At 46.4% G+C, this 16,950-nt stretch overlaps 1 protein-coding gene across 4 annotated transcripts in view; it reads left to right on the top strand.

Annotated features, from left to right (window-relative positions):
- The window catches only part of ITGA9 (integrin subunit alpha 9), a 357,217-nt gene that overhangs the window by 199,106 nt on the left and 141,161 nt on the right, over nt 1-16,950 (top strand). For all 4 annotated transcript variants that reach the window (XM_053903994.1, XM_053903996.1, XM_053903995.1 and 1 more), the window contains exon 18: nt 12,437-12,587. In XM_053903994.1, coding sequence (XP_053759969.1) covers nt 12,437-12,587 — 151 coding nt within the window. The remainder of the gene's footprint in view (nt 1-12,436; nt 12,588-16,950) is intronic.

Genomic DNA, 16,950 nt, shown 5'->3' with positions numbered 1-16,950 from the left:
CATTCATTTCAGTAGACCACCAAGAGTATCTGGTGCCATAAAAACCCCTATTCAGAAGTTTTTCCTGATTACAGGAAAAGATACATACTAGAGAAGCAAATATTTTTGCCTTGCCCACTGGAGTAGAGAGATTTTTATGGTAATACCCACAACGGGGACTTCATTAGAAAGCTATTGTCATAAACATCCATTCCTTGTTCTTGGGTTATTAAAGGCACAGGTAACTTCCCGTCAGACCTTTGATGAGCTCAAGGAAACTAGTGCCTCAGGCCCACAGCAGAGAAACGGAGCTTGGGGTGAACGTGGCAGCTACGTTGTGGACAGAGGGGCACGTTCGTGGTTGTTGGACATGCTGAATATGCCATGTGTATTCTTGTTTCTAGCTTCAGGGAGATCCAGAGGACCCAGGTGGGCAGAGCTGTTTTCTCCTTGTTCCTATGGCTGCTCACCTCACAGGAAGAACGGTTCCGAATCCAGGGAGGCTTGGAATTTCAACACGTTTTATTGTCTGTGACCATTTATGTCTCCCATTTGCTTCTTGGGCTCGAAGCAAGGAGAAATTACGGCCACGACAGACTTACTTGTCAAGGGACCACAGTGGCCCTGCCGACTTGGGTTCTCTTGAGTTATCTGGCCTGCCAGCTTCCGTGAAATACGCATTAGCTTCTTACATTCTGAGTATGTGGCGGTCAGGTTGAAGAAACGGGGTATGTGGGGTAGAGGGTGGCACCGTGCCATTGCCCGGTCGGGTCCTACTTTGCTGCCCGCCATCCTGTCTGATGACATCAGACCTCTGAGCAGCCTGCAGATTTGGGGAATTCCTTTGTGCCCTCCCCCCACCCACCCGAGTATTCTTTGTCCTTAATCCAGTTGTTACAGTGAGTGGACCTGATTTGTTCCAGATGTCCTAAGATTTAGTGATTCCAGAAACTACTAAAGTAAAGGCTGATGAGGATTTGAATTCCTCTGTGAGCTGAGAACTAGCAGTTCTTTTCACAGTTAGACAGATGGGGCCGGGGGAGGGCGGACCCTCTGGCTTCTCATGTTTGCCTTCTTGGAGCAAGAACGACCATTAAAGCAAATGCTGATTCTACCGCTACCTGAGTTCTTAAATGAGCCAGACCTGGGGCCACATTGATGCTAGCAGAGTCAATGAGGATATAGGCATGCTATTTTTTTTTTTGTTTTAAATACCGCGTATTTATGTTCATTATCTGAATGCTGCTAGGGAAACCACTATTTTGGGTCACATCACCTTAGTGTATGCTTTTCTCTCACTTTATGAGCATAAAGCTGGCCCGGGTGGGTACATTTGAGGGAGACAGAGGTGTTTCTGGCTTCATAGAAGTGGTTTTCAAACCAGAAACTCAGTCCCAGGAATCATTTTGGTGACCCCCTGTGAACTTTAATTGACGTGCCTTCCCGAGGTGCCTCATGATCTCTCTCTGGAGTTAATAACCATATGGATCTGTTTTGCATGATTAGAAGGGATTTATAAAGCCTGGTGAGATGTGAGGCACGTCTCAAACTATATGGCGTGATAACCCATTTTTGGAGAAGTTTAAAACCTACATCCAACCATCCAGTGCGTTCTGTTTAAGGATAGCATTATCGGGTTGAGGCAGCGTTTGAGAGTATAAACAATACGACTGTTAAAGCTACTTAAAGTTACGGATTTAAAACAAAAGGAGAAATGAAGGTAGACGGTTGCCGTTTATATATTTTTTAAGTGTGTATGGAAGCAGACACGTGTCCAGACAGACCCTGGTAGGGGTCTGGGACAAGCCGTGTGAGCACATCATCCAAGGGAGTCAGCTGAAGCCTGTGGTGTGTGTCCAGGGGGACCAAAGGCAGGACAGCTGGAGGAGGGGCTGAGTGGTGGCAGGGGTAGGGCACGGACATCTGAGCAGCAGGCTGCTCCCAGATGTGGCGCTGAGTTTTAAAGCAAAATGCGTCATAGGCTGTGAAATGAGAGGGTCTTGAGCAAGCCGGCCTGAGGAGCATCAAACGGGTTGGAGCGGGTGGTTCAGGTACGAGGCCGTAAACCACAGGAGGTGGCTGGAGGCCTGCGTTTCTGTGGGGCCCGCTCTGGGGTCACCACAGGATGAGACTAATAATCAGGCAGAGGTAACAACTCCTAGCATTCTAGAGTATATTAAAATGTAATGCAAGGTTAGATTTGATTTATTAGCCGTATTTAGAATTGTACCTTTTTGATACAATATCCTTTTTGGATAGTTCTTGGTGATTTTTTGTTTTTTTATTTTTTTGCAAAAAATATTTTTACCCAAAGAAGAAGCTTTTTTTTTTTTTTTTTTTTTTTTGGTGCTCTTGGTTAGGTAAAATAAATTCCTGAATATTTGCCTTAATAGCTAGAACCTTATAAATCCGGAAACTGTAGTGATTTTTCACAGCAGTGAAAATTGGTATTTGAATTCTAAATAACTTATCAATGAGATCTACAGGAAAACTAAGTAATAGGCAGTCACTGACTAAAGTAAGCCAGCAAGGCAAAATGATTTCCTATCCCTGTAGGAAAGAGGAATTTCAGAGCTGATGCTGGAACATGGCATGAAGATTGAGTCCTTTTTAGTCCCTTGCTGTATTCCGGGTTTCCTTATCCGGAGTGCTGTCACATGAGAATGACCATCTCGGGGAAAGGATAGCTTCTCCAACTTACTACAGGCTGAGAGAGAGGGATCAAGAGTCTGAAAACATGGTGTCTAACACTCAGCGTGAACAGAATCTGATGAGGGCATTTATCCTGGCATCTTACCTGTAAAGGCTGGGCTTAGCAGCTTTCTTCTTTGGAGCCGCAGAAATGTTGGGGTTTTGCGAATGCTGTTTGGTCAGATGGCTAATTTTCTATATAGAGGAGTTGTCCGTATCACAGAGGAGAGGCTTCGGGTCTGGCTCTTTGCATTCTTTTTTTTTTTAACGTTTTATTTATTTTTGAGACAGAGAGAGACAGAGCATGAACGGGGGAGGGGCAGAGAGAGAGGGAGACACAGAATCGGAAGCAGGCTCCAGGCTCCGAGCCATCAGCCCAGAGCCCGACGCGGGGCTCGAACTCACGGACCGCGAGATCATGACCTGAGCTGAAGTCGGCCACCGGGTCTGGCTCTTTGAATGCAAACGCTTGTGTTCACGAATTCAGGGGGGCTTTGGAATCACCCTCAGAAGCAGCAGTAGGCTTGACTGTGACAGGTCTCAGCCCCTAAAGGTGAACAGAGGCTGAGGCATGAACACCGTAATGACATTCTGGGGCAAAATGCCGCGACCACCAGTATTGGGCCTTGGCAGAATCAGCGTCTGGCTCCCCAGGCTGGGAAGCTGAGGGAGGTCCCTTACAGAGCACATGCCTGCAGAGATGGGCTCAGAAACTTATGTTTGTTGTCATCTAGACCTTCTCGGATTGATCGCGGGTCATTCTTTCCAAAGTGGATCGCACTAGGTCAGCTCCGGAATATATACCCCTCGGATTTAGCAAGAGTGGTGTCCTTTTGTCTTACTTTAATGTGCACTGGTTTGGGGCAGGGGCAGTATTCAGAACAGTTAACAGTCTTTAGAGAATCGGCGTGTTTACCCTTAAGAGCAGTCGCCAGTCATGGACGACTAGTACGGTGCCCCTGCTCTAACCCACCGGCGGCCAGCCCGGGGAACGGGTGTGTTCGTTCACCCATACCACATTCGGCAGGACTGAGGCCTGAGTGGGCTGGAGCCACTCAGGCACCTGAGATGGATCCTCGTAACAGTTGCTCCAGAAGGGAAGTGAGCAGGAGGTATTGCAAGGGGTGGGCTGGGGTTTCTCCAGGCCTTGTGTCCCTTCCAGACTTGCAGGACAGAGAGGAGCAACTGAGCCGATCTGCCAGCGACAGATCGCTGGGTCACGCTTCCACCCCTAAAGCTGGAGAAGACCCTCCCCCCCCCAGCAGGCCCTGCGTAACAGCTCTTGCAACCGCGTGTTGGCCTGCTCTGCCCGCCGGGTAGCAGGCCGAGGCGCTGGGGACGGACCGTCCCTCCCAGCAGCAGCCTCCGACCAGTGGCTGACCGGAGTCACATGCAAATACCTCCCTCCCCTCGCAGTTGGGGTCTTCCGAGACGCACATTCTGTAAGTCCCCGGAAACCCCGGCAAGACGAAGCTGCAGGTGCCCACAGAGGTGACGGACTTGATGTCACGCCCATTTTTGGTCGCCTGTCCCTGCACGTCTCAGTCCATCTTGTCCCTACCGGTGTTTTCGGGGACCACCTCAGGAATAAGTGACTCGTTCTCAGACTTGCGTCAGGGTCTGCTTCTGACAGAGTCAGGCTAAGACATTCCTGATTGCTGAGGTCCACGTGCTGGCTTCCTTTTCTCCCACCAAGTGACACGTAACCGGGAAGGCTTACCTGCACAGTGGACAACTGTGGGCAGCCCACAAAATTACTCTGTGGGGGAAAAAAAGCACGCGTGGTGGAACGCTTTTTCTTTTTTGACATTTCATAATATTTATTAACAGCATTTTATAAGCAAGTGAATTTTAGGAGCTAAATATCATCAATTTTATTTTTTTAAGAATTTTATTTTTACCCATGTACTTTATTTTCCCCAAACCTCTACTTGACAAGTAACGTGAACAAATATGTACCACTGAAGATAAATCATAAACCAACCGTACGGTTGAAAGTAAAATACATCGAATTTCCTGAAAGTCTGGAACAGTCCTGACCAGTAGAGACAGAATGCAGGCCACCTATGCAATTTAGAATTTGCTGGCAGCCACACTGAAAAATTCAAGTGAAACAAATGCATGGAAAAAAAATGTTATTTAACATATTTAAAAAATCATTTAAGCTTGTAATTAATATGAAAATGACCGTTGAGGTTCTTTACATCCTTGTCTTTATTTTATTGTGCTGTCTTAGAAATCTGATGTGAGTTTTACACCTGATTCAGAGCTGCTGCATTTCAAGTGCTCAGAAGCCGCACGTGGCCAGTGGCCACCACGTGGGACAGCACAGGCTTGGAACACGTACTTCGGAGTTGGCGCGCCCGGCAGGCGAGGGGGCTGAGGTCATTGCACGCCGGCCGCCATCAGTCATTGGTCGAGAGCTGCTGTGGGCCTTTAGGGACCCTATTCTTCGGCACTCTGCCAGCCTGCAGAGGAAAGTCCTCCAGCAAAAGATGGGGAGGCTGGCAGATGGAGTTGCAGTCTGTGCAGGCCACAGTGCTGAGACCCCAGGGACAGGGGGAGAAGCACCCATAGCCAATAGGCTACAATACTTTCACCTTGGTGCCTTATTATTTGTTAACTAATTACTTAGAGCACCGCCCGACGCTGGTGACTCAAGATTACATGATGAGGTTCACTGGCCTAGAAGGTCAACCCCAAACTGTGACATTCGAGATTCGTGGAACTCTGGATGCCTCGTCTATATCCTACGTGCCTCTCACTTACCTTACTGTTAAGGGTGCCCTTTTCTTGCTCCTTTCCATGTTATTTCAGAGTCACGTCCATCCTTTTATCTGTTATTTATTTCCTTCTATGTCTGAAATCTACTTCCTGTTTCCACCCGTGTGCTCCTCATCCTTTAAGACGTGGCTCAATTCGTACCTCTCTCAGGAACGTCTTATGGTAACTACAGTCCTACAGTGATTCCTTTACTCGGAATTTTTTTTTTTTTTTTTTTTTTTTGCACCTTATTCTGCACCTGTATCTTTGGCATGACTCATCTTCTCAGCTTTGTGGTATATGTCCTTCACGTCGTAACCAATTTGTCTGGTACTTTTGCACATATCCCTTCTAGGAAGACTTCAGATGAGCAAAAAAACCCACACCAGCAGCTTTATGGTTTTTTCACGTTTGTGATGTTAAGCACTTATAGTTGAAAACCTCTTGATAGTTGTCAACAAAGTGCCAAGGAGGAGGTTGCCCACAAGAGCTGCTAAAGGCAGGCACAATCATTTCCAATTTCAAGGACACTGTCAAGAGGAAACTAAGCACCTCGGAGAGCTTTTGTAAAGAGATGATACCTCCCGAGAGTCTAAATATTCTAGATGCCAACAAGGCAAACATAATTTCATTGCCCATCTTATCATAGCCAAAGAAGCTTCATGTGAATCTTAGTCTGTTTAATCACATTTTTCTCTACTTTAGGAGCACTGAGAACACAGGGAGGAATACCAGACCTCCCACGGGAGTTGGGAGGGCTGCCTGGCTTCGCCGCTGTCTGCCGAGTGGCCGCAGGGACGCGGTTCACTCTCTGGCCTCTCTGCAAAATGATGACTCAAGCGAGTCCCCATCCAGCTGTCAAATTCCATTTCTGATTTTATGATGTCTACCCATTTGTAAGAATAGGAAGCATTGTCTGTGATTATAAGTTGCAGCGGCTATAATTTATATCCGTGCTTTTATGACGCATTGTTGAGGATATCTGTGATTTGTTGGATGCCGAATCCTTACTCAGGAATGCCGCCCCCAGTTTTGACATTTCTCCTATGGGAGAATATGATCCGCTTCACAATGCCCTTCTTAATATGATTTCCATGAGTGGAAAACTAAGGATTCTGTGTGTGTGCGCGTGCGCACGCGTGTGTGTGTGTCTGTATAATCAAGCTTAGTAACAGTTTTGTTGGAAGAGCTGTCTTGCCATTGCTGTAGGACTCATGGTTCGTTTGCCTCCTCAGTAATACTTTGCCAAATACCCCCACCCTCCCCTCCCCTCCCCTCCCCTCCCCTCCCCTCCCCTCCCCTCCCCTCACTGACCTGAAGAATCCCTTCTTTGTACTCTCACAGCATAGGGGACCTCCTAGGAAGGTTTTTGGGTCAGCGCTTCACACATGTTGATGTTAACTCACGTCTTAGGTGTTTGTCCCCTCTATTAGACTGAGAACTCCTTGGGGTCTGGGACCTGTACCCTGATGCCTATGTTGAGAATATAGTCTTAAAAAAAATTGTGGATAGATGGATGGATGGACGGATGGATGGTTAGAAGAAAGGGAGGGAGGGAAGTGGATGGAAGAGTGAAGGCAGGAATTAAAAATGGATGGCCTTGGCTGCCCTATACTATTATCCTGGTTGTCATTATTAAGTATAGCTGTGGGTGGCAAGTACATGATCAGTGATGATAATGATGTAACAGGTTTTTAAAACTTAAGTGCAGTTGACTAGAATGCACTTGATTAACTCCCACATTAACATCCTTTACTCAGGCTAGATTGAAGCTAGCAGTAAAAGAAAATGAAAGTGCTACATTTTATGTAAGGCATTTTATGGAAGGTAGATTATAACCACAAATATTTAAATAAGGTCACAGCTTTTATCTTTAAGACTTAAGGAAAATCTAAGATGATCTAGTGGATAATTAATAATTAAACACCCTTAAGCTACTTTGGTTTCTTCCCTTAGCATCTTCTCAAAAAATTACCTGCATAAAAGTGTTTGCTTGATGGCAGAGGGGAAAGCATTTACCTCAGTGGCCTTCGTCATTCAGTATATGATGACTGATATGGAAACGTATTGCATTTACCCAATAAGGAATTTGGAATGGGATGCACTCTTATTTTTTTTTAAGTAGGCTCCATGCCCAACATGGGACTCAAACTCAAGATCCTGAGATTAAGCATCGTGTGGCACTCACTCTTACCGTATGGTGATGAGTGAGGTCAGAGAACGGGTTCTACAGTGACTCTCGGGCACCACACAGCTACCGAGATGGCAGCAGTAACATCAAATCAATGCTAAACTTAAATATAAGCCCAAGGTGCTGTAAGATGTATTAGAGCAGTTACATATGTTATTTTTTATAAGAGATGAGCAGTATATTTCCATTGGGCTGTATATGTGCTGTAAGATAAGCTTTATAGAAACTGTACGATTTGTGTCATATGTTGACTATTATTAGTAACACTTTCCACATAAGAATACACCAGTGATTGGTGTACAAAGTGATATGACTCATGTAAAAGACTGCAGAAGCAAATTAGAATTCATGGGAAAATTTCTCAGGGAATAAGATTTCCTGAAAATAAGAAGGGTGGTTCTTTAGTAACTAAGCACCCATGGGATGTTTGGCAAAAACCCCTGTGCTCGATTGTCTTACTCCTTCCGTCCTGTCAAAGGGATTGGTCTTCATGGAGTTCTGTCCTTGTTAGACGCCATCAAAAGCCATTTCTTGCCAAAGCCCTTCCCGACTGAGATGGAGTTTATGTAAGAGCTGTGGCTCAGACAACCTTCATGTCAAAGGGAACTGGGCATTAGTGCTAGCTCAGCCACTGCATGGCTCTGTGACCTTGACTAAAGTGGGTTCCCCTTTGGGGTAGGGGGGCTCATCTTCAACTGTAAAATACAAAGATTGAGCTGGTGAGCTGTTGTGGGAACGTCGGGCATTTCCATTCATTCATCAATTCCATAAGGGTTCATTGGACACCTGCTATGTGCCAGGCACAAGTCTTGAGTCTCGAGGACTTCACTGATGACCAAAACCAGATCAGGCTCCTTGCCTTCTGGGGCTTAGATTTTAATTGGGAAGAGAGATTTCTTAATCAAATAGCCACACAAATAAATGTGTCATCCCAACCTTGGTAAGTGCTGTGAAGGACTGGCAGAGCACATGGGCTGGAGGGGTTTATAATAGGGAGATTTATTCTCCCCCAGGAGAGAGATCACAAGGGGCTTGCAGTGGAGGGGGGCGGGCTTTGAAGGCCTAGGAGGTGCTGTGTTCAAAGCCCAGCACAGCTCCTCAGCCAGCCTCTGTCTCTGCTCCTCGATTTCCTCACTTCTAAAAATGGGACTAACGTCAGGAACCGCTCGCTCGCAGCGTTGTAAGGTTTCAGAAAGTTGACATGTTTCAAAGCACCCAACACCAGGCAAATTACATTTCATTTCATTTCATTTCATTTCTAAGAATAGTTTTGGAAGCAGAGACGTACTATTTTATACATAGGTTTTCAGCTGTGGAGAAAGAGCAAAACCAGCTTTCAGGCTCCCGTTTTTAAAGAAATCTGAGTTCACATTCCACCCTGAAAGGTGCCTGGCTTCCCTTCATCATGGAGCCATGTTAGAATCACTTGACTGGAAGCCCAGGGACGACCTTGCTCGCCTGATTAAGTGACAGAGGCCCAGGCTCTGGGGGCTGGAGAAGGTGAGACATCCCAGGCCTGATCTCTTGCCATCTACATGTGAGGAAAGGAGGCTGATCACAAACAACAAAATGGGAACGAGGAGGCAGCTCCCTGCCCCCACGGTCCTGTGCTTTTCTATATTGTTTCTCTATGTTCCATTTGGAAACTGGCTACTTTCTGAGGCCACTGGGCTACCTGTGAGTGCGTATGCAATTCCTTCTCGAGAGAAAGCAAGCTTATCAGTCCCTCATAACTCCTCAAGGCCTGAGGATTACTTCTGTAATCTCACAAAAGCAAACAGGAGGACAGAAATAACCCATCAATCGTTAAAAATTAAAATGGCCAACAATAATAAATCATTGCCGCAATAGCTTCAGGTCAGGGTCTTAATTTATTGGAGGCCACTCAAGAATTTGAAGCTTTTTTTCTGAGTTAATTTTCCACATCTTGTTTGGATCCTTAAAGCTCGTGCTTCCAAAAGCAAGGCCATCAGATCTCTCGGTGCACATGTTAATTCTTGCTGATGCAGGAAAGTGAGGCCTTGTCCTCATGGCTGGGTAATGAGGATTGCTCTCCCCAAAAGTCTGTGCTTCAAAGTATTATAGCCTACTGAGATTTTGGATCTTTCTCTTCTCCTTCATGCTATATTCACCATATTAATGCTTACAAACAACAATAAACATGTGCTGGTTATGCAGAAAAGGAATTTATTGGAAGGCTATGGGCCAGTTCAGAGCATAGGCAGGAAGCCTGCAGAACCAACGGGGACAGGAAACAGGGGAGATAAGGCTTAGCTCAGGATGTCACCTCAACATCTCAGGAGCCACCTCAGATGATCTCAGAGGGCCCTGGTGGCTGTCTTTGAGAACCCCTCAGAATTCCTGGCCCTGGCTGGGAGCATCTGCACATACTGAGGCCACATGACTGCATACAGTCAGGTGCCCACACTTTAGCTATCAAGAAGGGGGGGAATGGGAGGGACTGCCCCTTTTCTTCTGATGTGCCCTTCCCATCTATCTTGAGATTCCTCCCAAACAGGAAGGTGTCATTTAATTATTATTATTTTATATTGTATTTTGTATTATTAAGTCATACATTTATATTATTTATTATTGTTATTATTATTTTGCTGAGCAGCCCAAAATACCAACTGTCCGTTACACGAACCCGCATGAGCTTAATCACGTCATCCCTTAAGTGGTTGGCCAGAGATTGGCTACCGGGGTGAACTTACTTCGTCCACAGTGCGCGTCACATGATAGTCCGCCACTTCGTATTGTCCTCGTCCCCTTGTTGTCCCACTGACGGCCCACTCGCTCCCCCACTTGCCAGGGCTGCCGTTTCCCTCCTCCTCTTCGCCCCTCAAACATTCCCTCCTCCTCCTCTCCCTTCCCAGTCTTTGACTCTACTTCTGTTTCCGTGCAAAACGGATGTAATCACAAAGGAGCCTCCACTTTGTTTCTAACACCCGTCTACTAACGCATCTGTGCCGTGGGCTCGTTTCTCACCTGGTCCCATCTGGTCCCAGCCCCTCCATTTGTTCACCAGGCCATCCAGCAACTGTCCCCTCTGTGGTGCGTCCCTTCCCTTTATCGTGCAAATGTGCGACCATAGTTTCCATCTTGAAAAAGATAACGATTCCCTTGCGCCCACTCCCCACCCCCAGCCCTCATCCCATTGCTCTGCTCCCCATTACAGGAAACGAACTCCAAATGGTTGAGTGTTCTCACTGTTTCCATCTGTTCGGCTATTCCAACACTTAAACCAATTCCAAGCTTCCATCCCTATCACTCCAGTCAAGCAGCTCTTACCGAGACCACCAGTGACCTTCAGGTGGCTAATTCCAGTGGCCAATCCTACTTCTTCATGTTATTTTGGCCTATCTGCCAACATTTGACAAAACAGGCAAAACATGTCTTCTGTGGCCACAGAGAGACCATCTCTCTTGCTTTTCCTCCTACCTCCCTTGTCATGCTTTTTCTTCACCTTGGTGGCTCCTCCCCATCTGCAGTTTCCACGTGTGAGACCTCTTCTCTGTCTACACTCATTCCCCAGTGATCGTATCCAGTCCATCCCAGATGTGTATCCCCGGCCTAGACCCTCCTTCAAGACGTATGCATCCAGCTGTCCAACACCTCTTCTTAAAGATCCAACGGTCATTTTGGATTTTTTCTGCTGAACCTTCTACACCTATGGCCTTTCCCATGTCAATGAATGACAGTTCTTCCCTTCCACGTGTTGAACCTAAAATCCTTGCAGCCATCCTCGACGCCTCTCTTTCCCTAATACCCTTCATCCAATCAATCTGTGAGCACAATCTGTTGGCGGTAACCATGGAAACACATCCAGGACATGACCTCTTCTCACAACCTCAGCTTCTGCCACTGTGGTCTGAGCTGCCACCTGGTTTATTGCGAGAGCTTCCTAACCAGGCTCCCTGCTCACCCCTGACCACATACTCCACGGACCGTTCACATCACAGCCAGTGTGAGCCTTCAAATGTGGAAGTCGGATCACACCACTCCTCTGCTCAGAGCCCTGCAGGAGCTTCCTCTCAGAGTCAAACCAAGGTCCTTGTGGAGGTCCCACAGTGCCCCATATGCTCTGCCTGCCCCCACTCCCTTCATCTCTCTGAGCCCGTTTCCTTCCCCACACCCCTTTGCTCACTCCTCTTAGCCACTCTGGCCTCCTTGGCATGTCTTGAACGTGCCAGGCCCAACTTTCCCTTGCTAGTTCCCAGATGTCTATGTATCTTGCTCCTTTTATGCCTTCAGGTTTCTACTCAGAGGTCACCTCACCAGTGAGCCTTCCCCAACTACCCTATTTGAAATCACAACCCGCTCTCCCTTCCAATCTGACGTTCTCCACCCTTCATACTCTCTGTGAATTTTCTCCACGTTCTGACCATGCTGTACGTTTGCTGCATTGTATATGTTTTCTGTTTCCCTAAAGCCACACGAAGGCAAGACCTCTGTCTACTGTTCTTTCTTCTAGCACGTACAGTAGTAGTGATTGGCAGTTAGTAGGTGCTCAAAAATACTTGAATGAATACATGACTGAATTCCATGTCCAGGGTATTAAATGTCTTATGATTTTCTGAGTTTGATGTGAGCCCCAGAAAAGCCTAGCAAGTTAGGCTGTTAGATGAGGAAACCGAGGTCCATGGGAGCTAACTGCTTACCCACGAATGCATGGCCAATGAATGAGTTTCCTGGAACTTGTACTTCTGACCCCAGTGGAGTTTCTGCCCCCAACCCTCAGCTACCCTCTGATGCCTCATATGATGTTATGAAAGCTTCAGGGCATTCACTGCTGTTTATTGCTCATTGCAGTGTGGATGAGAAAACCCCATACCTAGCTTTGGGAGCTGTGAAGAATATCTCCCTAAACATCTCCATCTCAAACCTTGGGGACGACGCCTACGATGCCAACGTGTCCTTCAATGTTTCCCGCGAGCTCTTCTTTATCAACATGTGGCAGAAGGTAAGGAAGGCACCCCCGAAAGGGAGCCTTTGTTCCGTCTGGTGCGTTCTCTAACTTTCATCACAGCTTGGAACATGCAGTGGTTCTGCAAAGCCTGTTTCGTTATGTGGGGCATCATTTGGAACTCTGGGGATTTTTCCTCCTCCTGGACTTAGAAGGTGCATTGGTGCAGCCAAAGAAGAAACTGTAGATACCTACAGGGTGCTGGAGCGATATCCATATCTAACACTGCCCCCCATCCGTTTTGTCTCGTGGAACCCTCCCCCTCCTGTTTTGTCTCACCACTTCTCCAAACACTCTCATGTTCTAGAGAATTCCAGTTGTACATCGGTAGTTACAAGGAACGAGATAAGAAATGAGGACAAATCGCTGCCTGTTATCACCCCTGGTGCACTTGATGTTTTTCATGAAAGGGTCACGTATGTCAGCCTAAGCTTTGGCACGTTTATTTACGATATATTTGAGTGAATTGAGGAAATTAAATTACTTTCATGAAATGAGTAAATTTTTCAGCACGAACTAATGTACTTGAATGAATTGAAGTTTAAGTCGAGTGACTCAGAAGGGAAAAAGCAGTTGGTATTCTCTCCTGTCCTGTAATCCAACTCAGTGAACCACCTATGGGAAGAAGGAAGAACGAGTCACCAGGAGGCCACAGGAATGAGTGGGCTCAGACAGACCTCGCCCTTCCCGGTGGTTGCTCTAACTCTTGACAGCAGTTTTGAAGGCAAATCGTGTCACTTTTCAACGTGTTTACAACATGGAACTGCAGTACCTTGACATCTGTGTTAAACGGAACCAAAATCACTTTCTGAGGAACAGTCGTGCCCTGCCCACAGAGGAGCACTGAGCGTGCCTTCAAGCCCGTGGGAAAACGTCTGTTCAGACACAGATCCTGGCAAGCTCACCAGTTTTGACAGGATTACACCAACCTTGCCCAGCTTAGGGGGCACCTGAAGGCTATAGAGAGATCTGTAGTGATGGGGCTCCAAGAACTTCACAAGAGGTTATCTCAAATCTCTGCTGCTTCATAGCTTTTAGGAACGCCAGGGTTGGGAAGGTCACAAAAGCGGTCAAGAAGGACTATGAGAAGGGCACACTTCCCATCCTCTGTAAGCTAAAATTGTCCTGGGGTAAGCCCAGTCAAGAGAGAACCAAGTATCTCTAGGGTTCTAGTATCTCTGGCTCCATACAGAATGTCTTTTATAGGATTTCCTGTGCTGTGCCATCGTCTTGTAGGGGGTGGATTTGGGGGAGGGGCAGACTCAAGGACAGATCTGGAAAACTCCTCTCTGGGGTAACTGAAAGGATGTGGTTGGTGACTTGGGTCATTACGTTGCAGGCTCCTCTCACTTAGGACCCACCGGAGAAATTTCTTTCCGGCCTCAGAATTAGGAAGAGCTGTGTCTCCCCAAGTACCTTGGCTTATTTTTGCCTATAGACACAGTCATCCTTGTGACAAAGCTTTGTTCTGTCTGTTGTCTGCTACAAAGTTGAGAGCTGGCCCCGCTCTTTCGGTATATAGGATTTGGTAGTATTATTTCATAAACTGTATAACTGCCTATATCTTACTTTACTTCCTTCATCATAGGTTTCTTTTTAGCATGGAGGCTACATAATATTCTGTCATAAAGTATTCTATGGGATTACCCTTAAATTCCTGTTATGTAGATATTTCATTCTAGTTTTATTCTCTTTAATGCTGTGATGAGGGGCGCCTAGGTGGCTCAGTCTGTTAAGCATCTGGCTCTTGATAGCGGCTCAGGTCACGATCTCACAGTTTGTGAGATTGAGCCTCATGTCAGGCTCTGTGCTGAGCATGGACCCTGCTTGGGATTCCCTCTCTCCCTCTCCCTGTCTCCCTCTCTCTCTGCCCCAACCCTGCTCGTGTGCGTGCCTATGTGCTTTCTCTCTTAAAATAAATATTTTTTTAAAAAATTGAAAAACAATACTGTGATGACTGTCTCTCACAGAGATTGCCCTGAACAAGTGATTTTATCTTTAGTCTTGTAACTATCTGGGGGATGGGCCACAGCAGTGATTGACCACCCACTGTATACCAGGGGTTTCACACGCATCTTCCCATTCCCTCCTTACTGCGTAGGATCTGGGCACATCTGCCATATTGGAGGAATGCTGCAGGAGAGAAGTGAGGGAAGCAGGATGAGGCAGGGAAAGGGCTGAGTAAGGGGAGGCTGTTGTAAAATGTAGCCTTAGTCTGAATGATAGGATGGAAAGACGTGGAGGAATGCGCAAGAGCATAAATCACTCAGCAGAATCGTCCCCTCTTGAAGTGGCAGGAGAGCACCATTCCCACCCTTGTATCATACTGACTACCTTGAGGAGTAGTAAGTAACCCCCTGGGCATTCTTGATGAGGGGCTCTAGTCAGGTGAGGACAGTGTACCTGGGAAGGCCACAGGTATGTCATTAGCTCCTATAGCCGATCATTTTTATCTCTTCTCCATCGAATCCCAACGAGCTTTGGCACAGGGAGCCCTGGTTTCAATTTGGCAGAGAGTTGACAAGGTTTCGGGGGCTCTTCTGGATGTGGGACGCATTAGCGTGAAAAGGTGGCAGGGTACAGAGACAGCATGTAGCGGCCGTGGGGGCAGGACTGTCTAGAAAAACAGGGAAGATGACCCTCAATGTGATAGGAGAAGGTAAAGAAACAAAAATTCCTCTCCCATGACCACAACTGCACGTGGAGATGTAGATGGCATCGCTCAGCCCAGAGCAAGATTCTAATAGCACCCAGATGGGTGGTACAAAGGAACCAAGAGAGCCCACCCACCCCACGTAGGCCTAACAGAACCAACATGGACCCTACAGAAAGATTCTACCACATAAACTAAGACGAGTGTAACTCAGGACACAGAAGAAAAGCATACCCTTTAGAAAGATTGTTAATAGAAAACAAAAGTAAATTTTACAGAGCACCCACTTTTGTTCTTGATGAAATTCAAGAAAAATATGAGCACCACAAAAGATCAGAGAGTAGAATGATAAACTGGGATGAAAAAGGAATGAACTGAGAGGCCAAAAAAATAAAGGTTGTAGATAGGATAAGGAAATATAATGAAACCAAGAAAGCAATGGCAGAATTAAAACGTGCTGTAATTAGGAAAGAGCAGAATTAGTAGAATGGAAATCTGATTCATTGCTGTACAGGACATATTTGAGATGGTCTCTGAGGATTCAGAGAAAAAAAAAATCAGTGAAGAAGGATGACGGTGAAAACTATACATGTAGAAGGTGGAGACTGGAGAATCAGCATAGATAAGTGGGTCCAGAATACTTGGAACAGAAGACATGAGTAGATACCAAAGAAGGATCTCCATTCTCTTGAATGGTCTCTGCAAATACCAGGCAAAAATACTGAGAACACTTTAATGTCAACACACAGCTTCACGAGATTTTTAATTTTCAAAACGTGAAAGTGATGCTACTGATACCTAACAGAAAACAAAGAAACCAATGTTCCATAGACTTCTTTAACAGTATTAAAAAGTCAGAGTAGGTTCTTGTCAATTAAGAATTCTATACCCAGCCAAGTTTCACTCCCTCGTGAAGGCAAAATGAAGACATCACTGAATATGTGAGAATTCATAAAGTCTGTTAACTCTCCTAGTTTAGATTTCCCCAAAAGCAGACTCTGACACTATGATGTAGGTACAGGTGGTTTATTTGGGGAGTGATCTCAGGAGGCACGTTGTGGGAGTGGTGCGTTTAGACGGGGAAGGGATGAAAGCTAGGAAAGTGTGTGCTGATGAGCCATGGGGAACTTGGGCTGTGTCCTGCTGCAGACCTTCTCAGACAGTCTCTGTGGAACATGCTCTCAGAGTCACTCCCAGGGGTAAGGAAGCTGCTAGAGGATTTCTCCACCAACTTTTTTTTTTTTTTTTTGAGAGAGAGAGAAAAAGAAAGAGTACACAAGGGGCACCTGGGTGACTGAGTCCGTTAAGCCTCTGACTTTGACTCAAGTCATGATCTCACAGTTCCTGAGTTTGAGCCCCGCATCAGGCTCTGTGCTGACAGCGCAGAGCCTGGAGCCTGCTTTGGCTTCTGTGTCTTTCTGTCTCTCTCTCTCTCTCTCTCTCTCTCTCTCTCTCTCTCTGCCCCCCTTCAAAAAAATAAACTTTAAAAAAAAAACATGCAAGCAGGGGAGAGGGACAGAGAGGGAAAGAAAGAGTAAGAGTAAGAGAGAGAGAGAGAGAGAGAGAGAGAGAGAGAATCTTAAGAAGGTTCCATGCTCTGTGCAGAGCCTGACATAAGGCTCCATCCCACAACCCCAGGATCATGACCTGAGCCAAAATCAAGAGTGACTGAGCCACTCAGGCACCCCAGATTTCTCCAACTCTCGC

This window comes from Panthera pardus, unplaced genomic scaffold (genome assembly GCF_024362965.1).
Source record: "Panthera pardus isolate Hobbes unplaced genomic scaffold, ASM2436296v1 HiC_scaffold_16, whole genome shotgun sequence".
Lineage (NCBI taxonomy): Eukaryota > Metazoa > Chordata > Mammalia > Carnivora > Felidae > Panthera > Panthera pardus.
The sequence above is the reverse complement of the archived record's forward strand: the minus strand, read 5'-3'. Positions and strand labels throughout refer to the sequence as shown.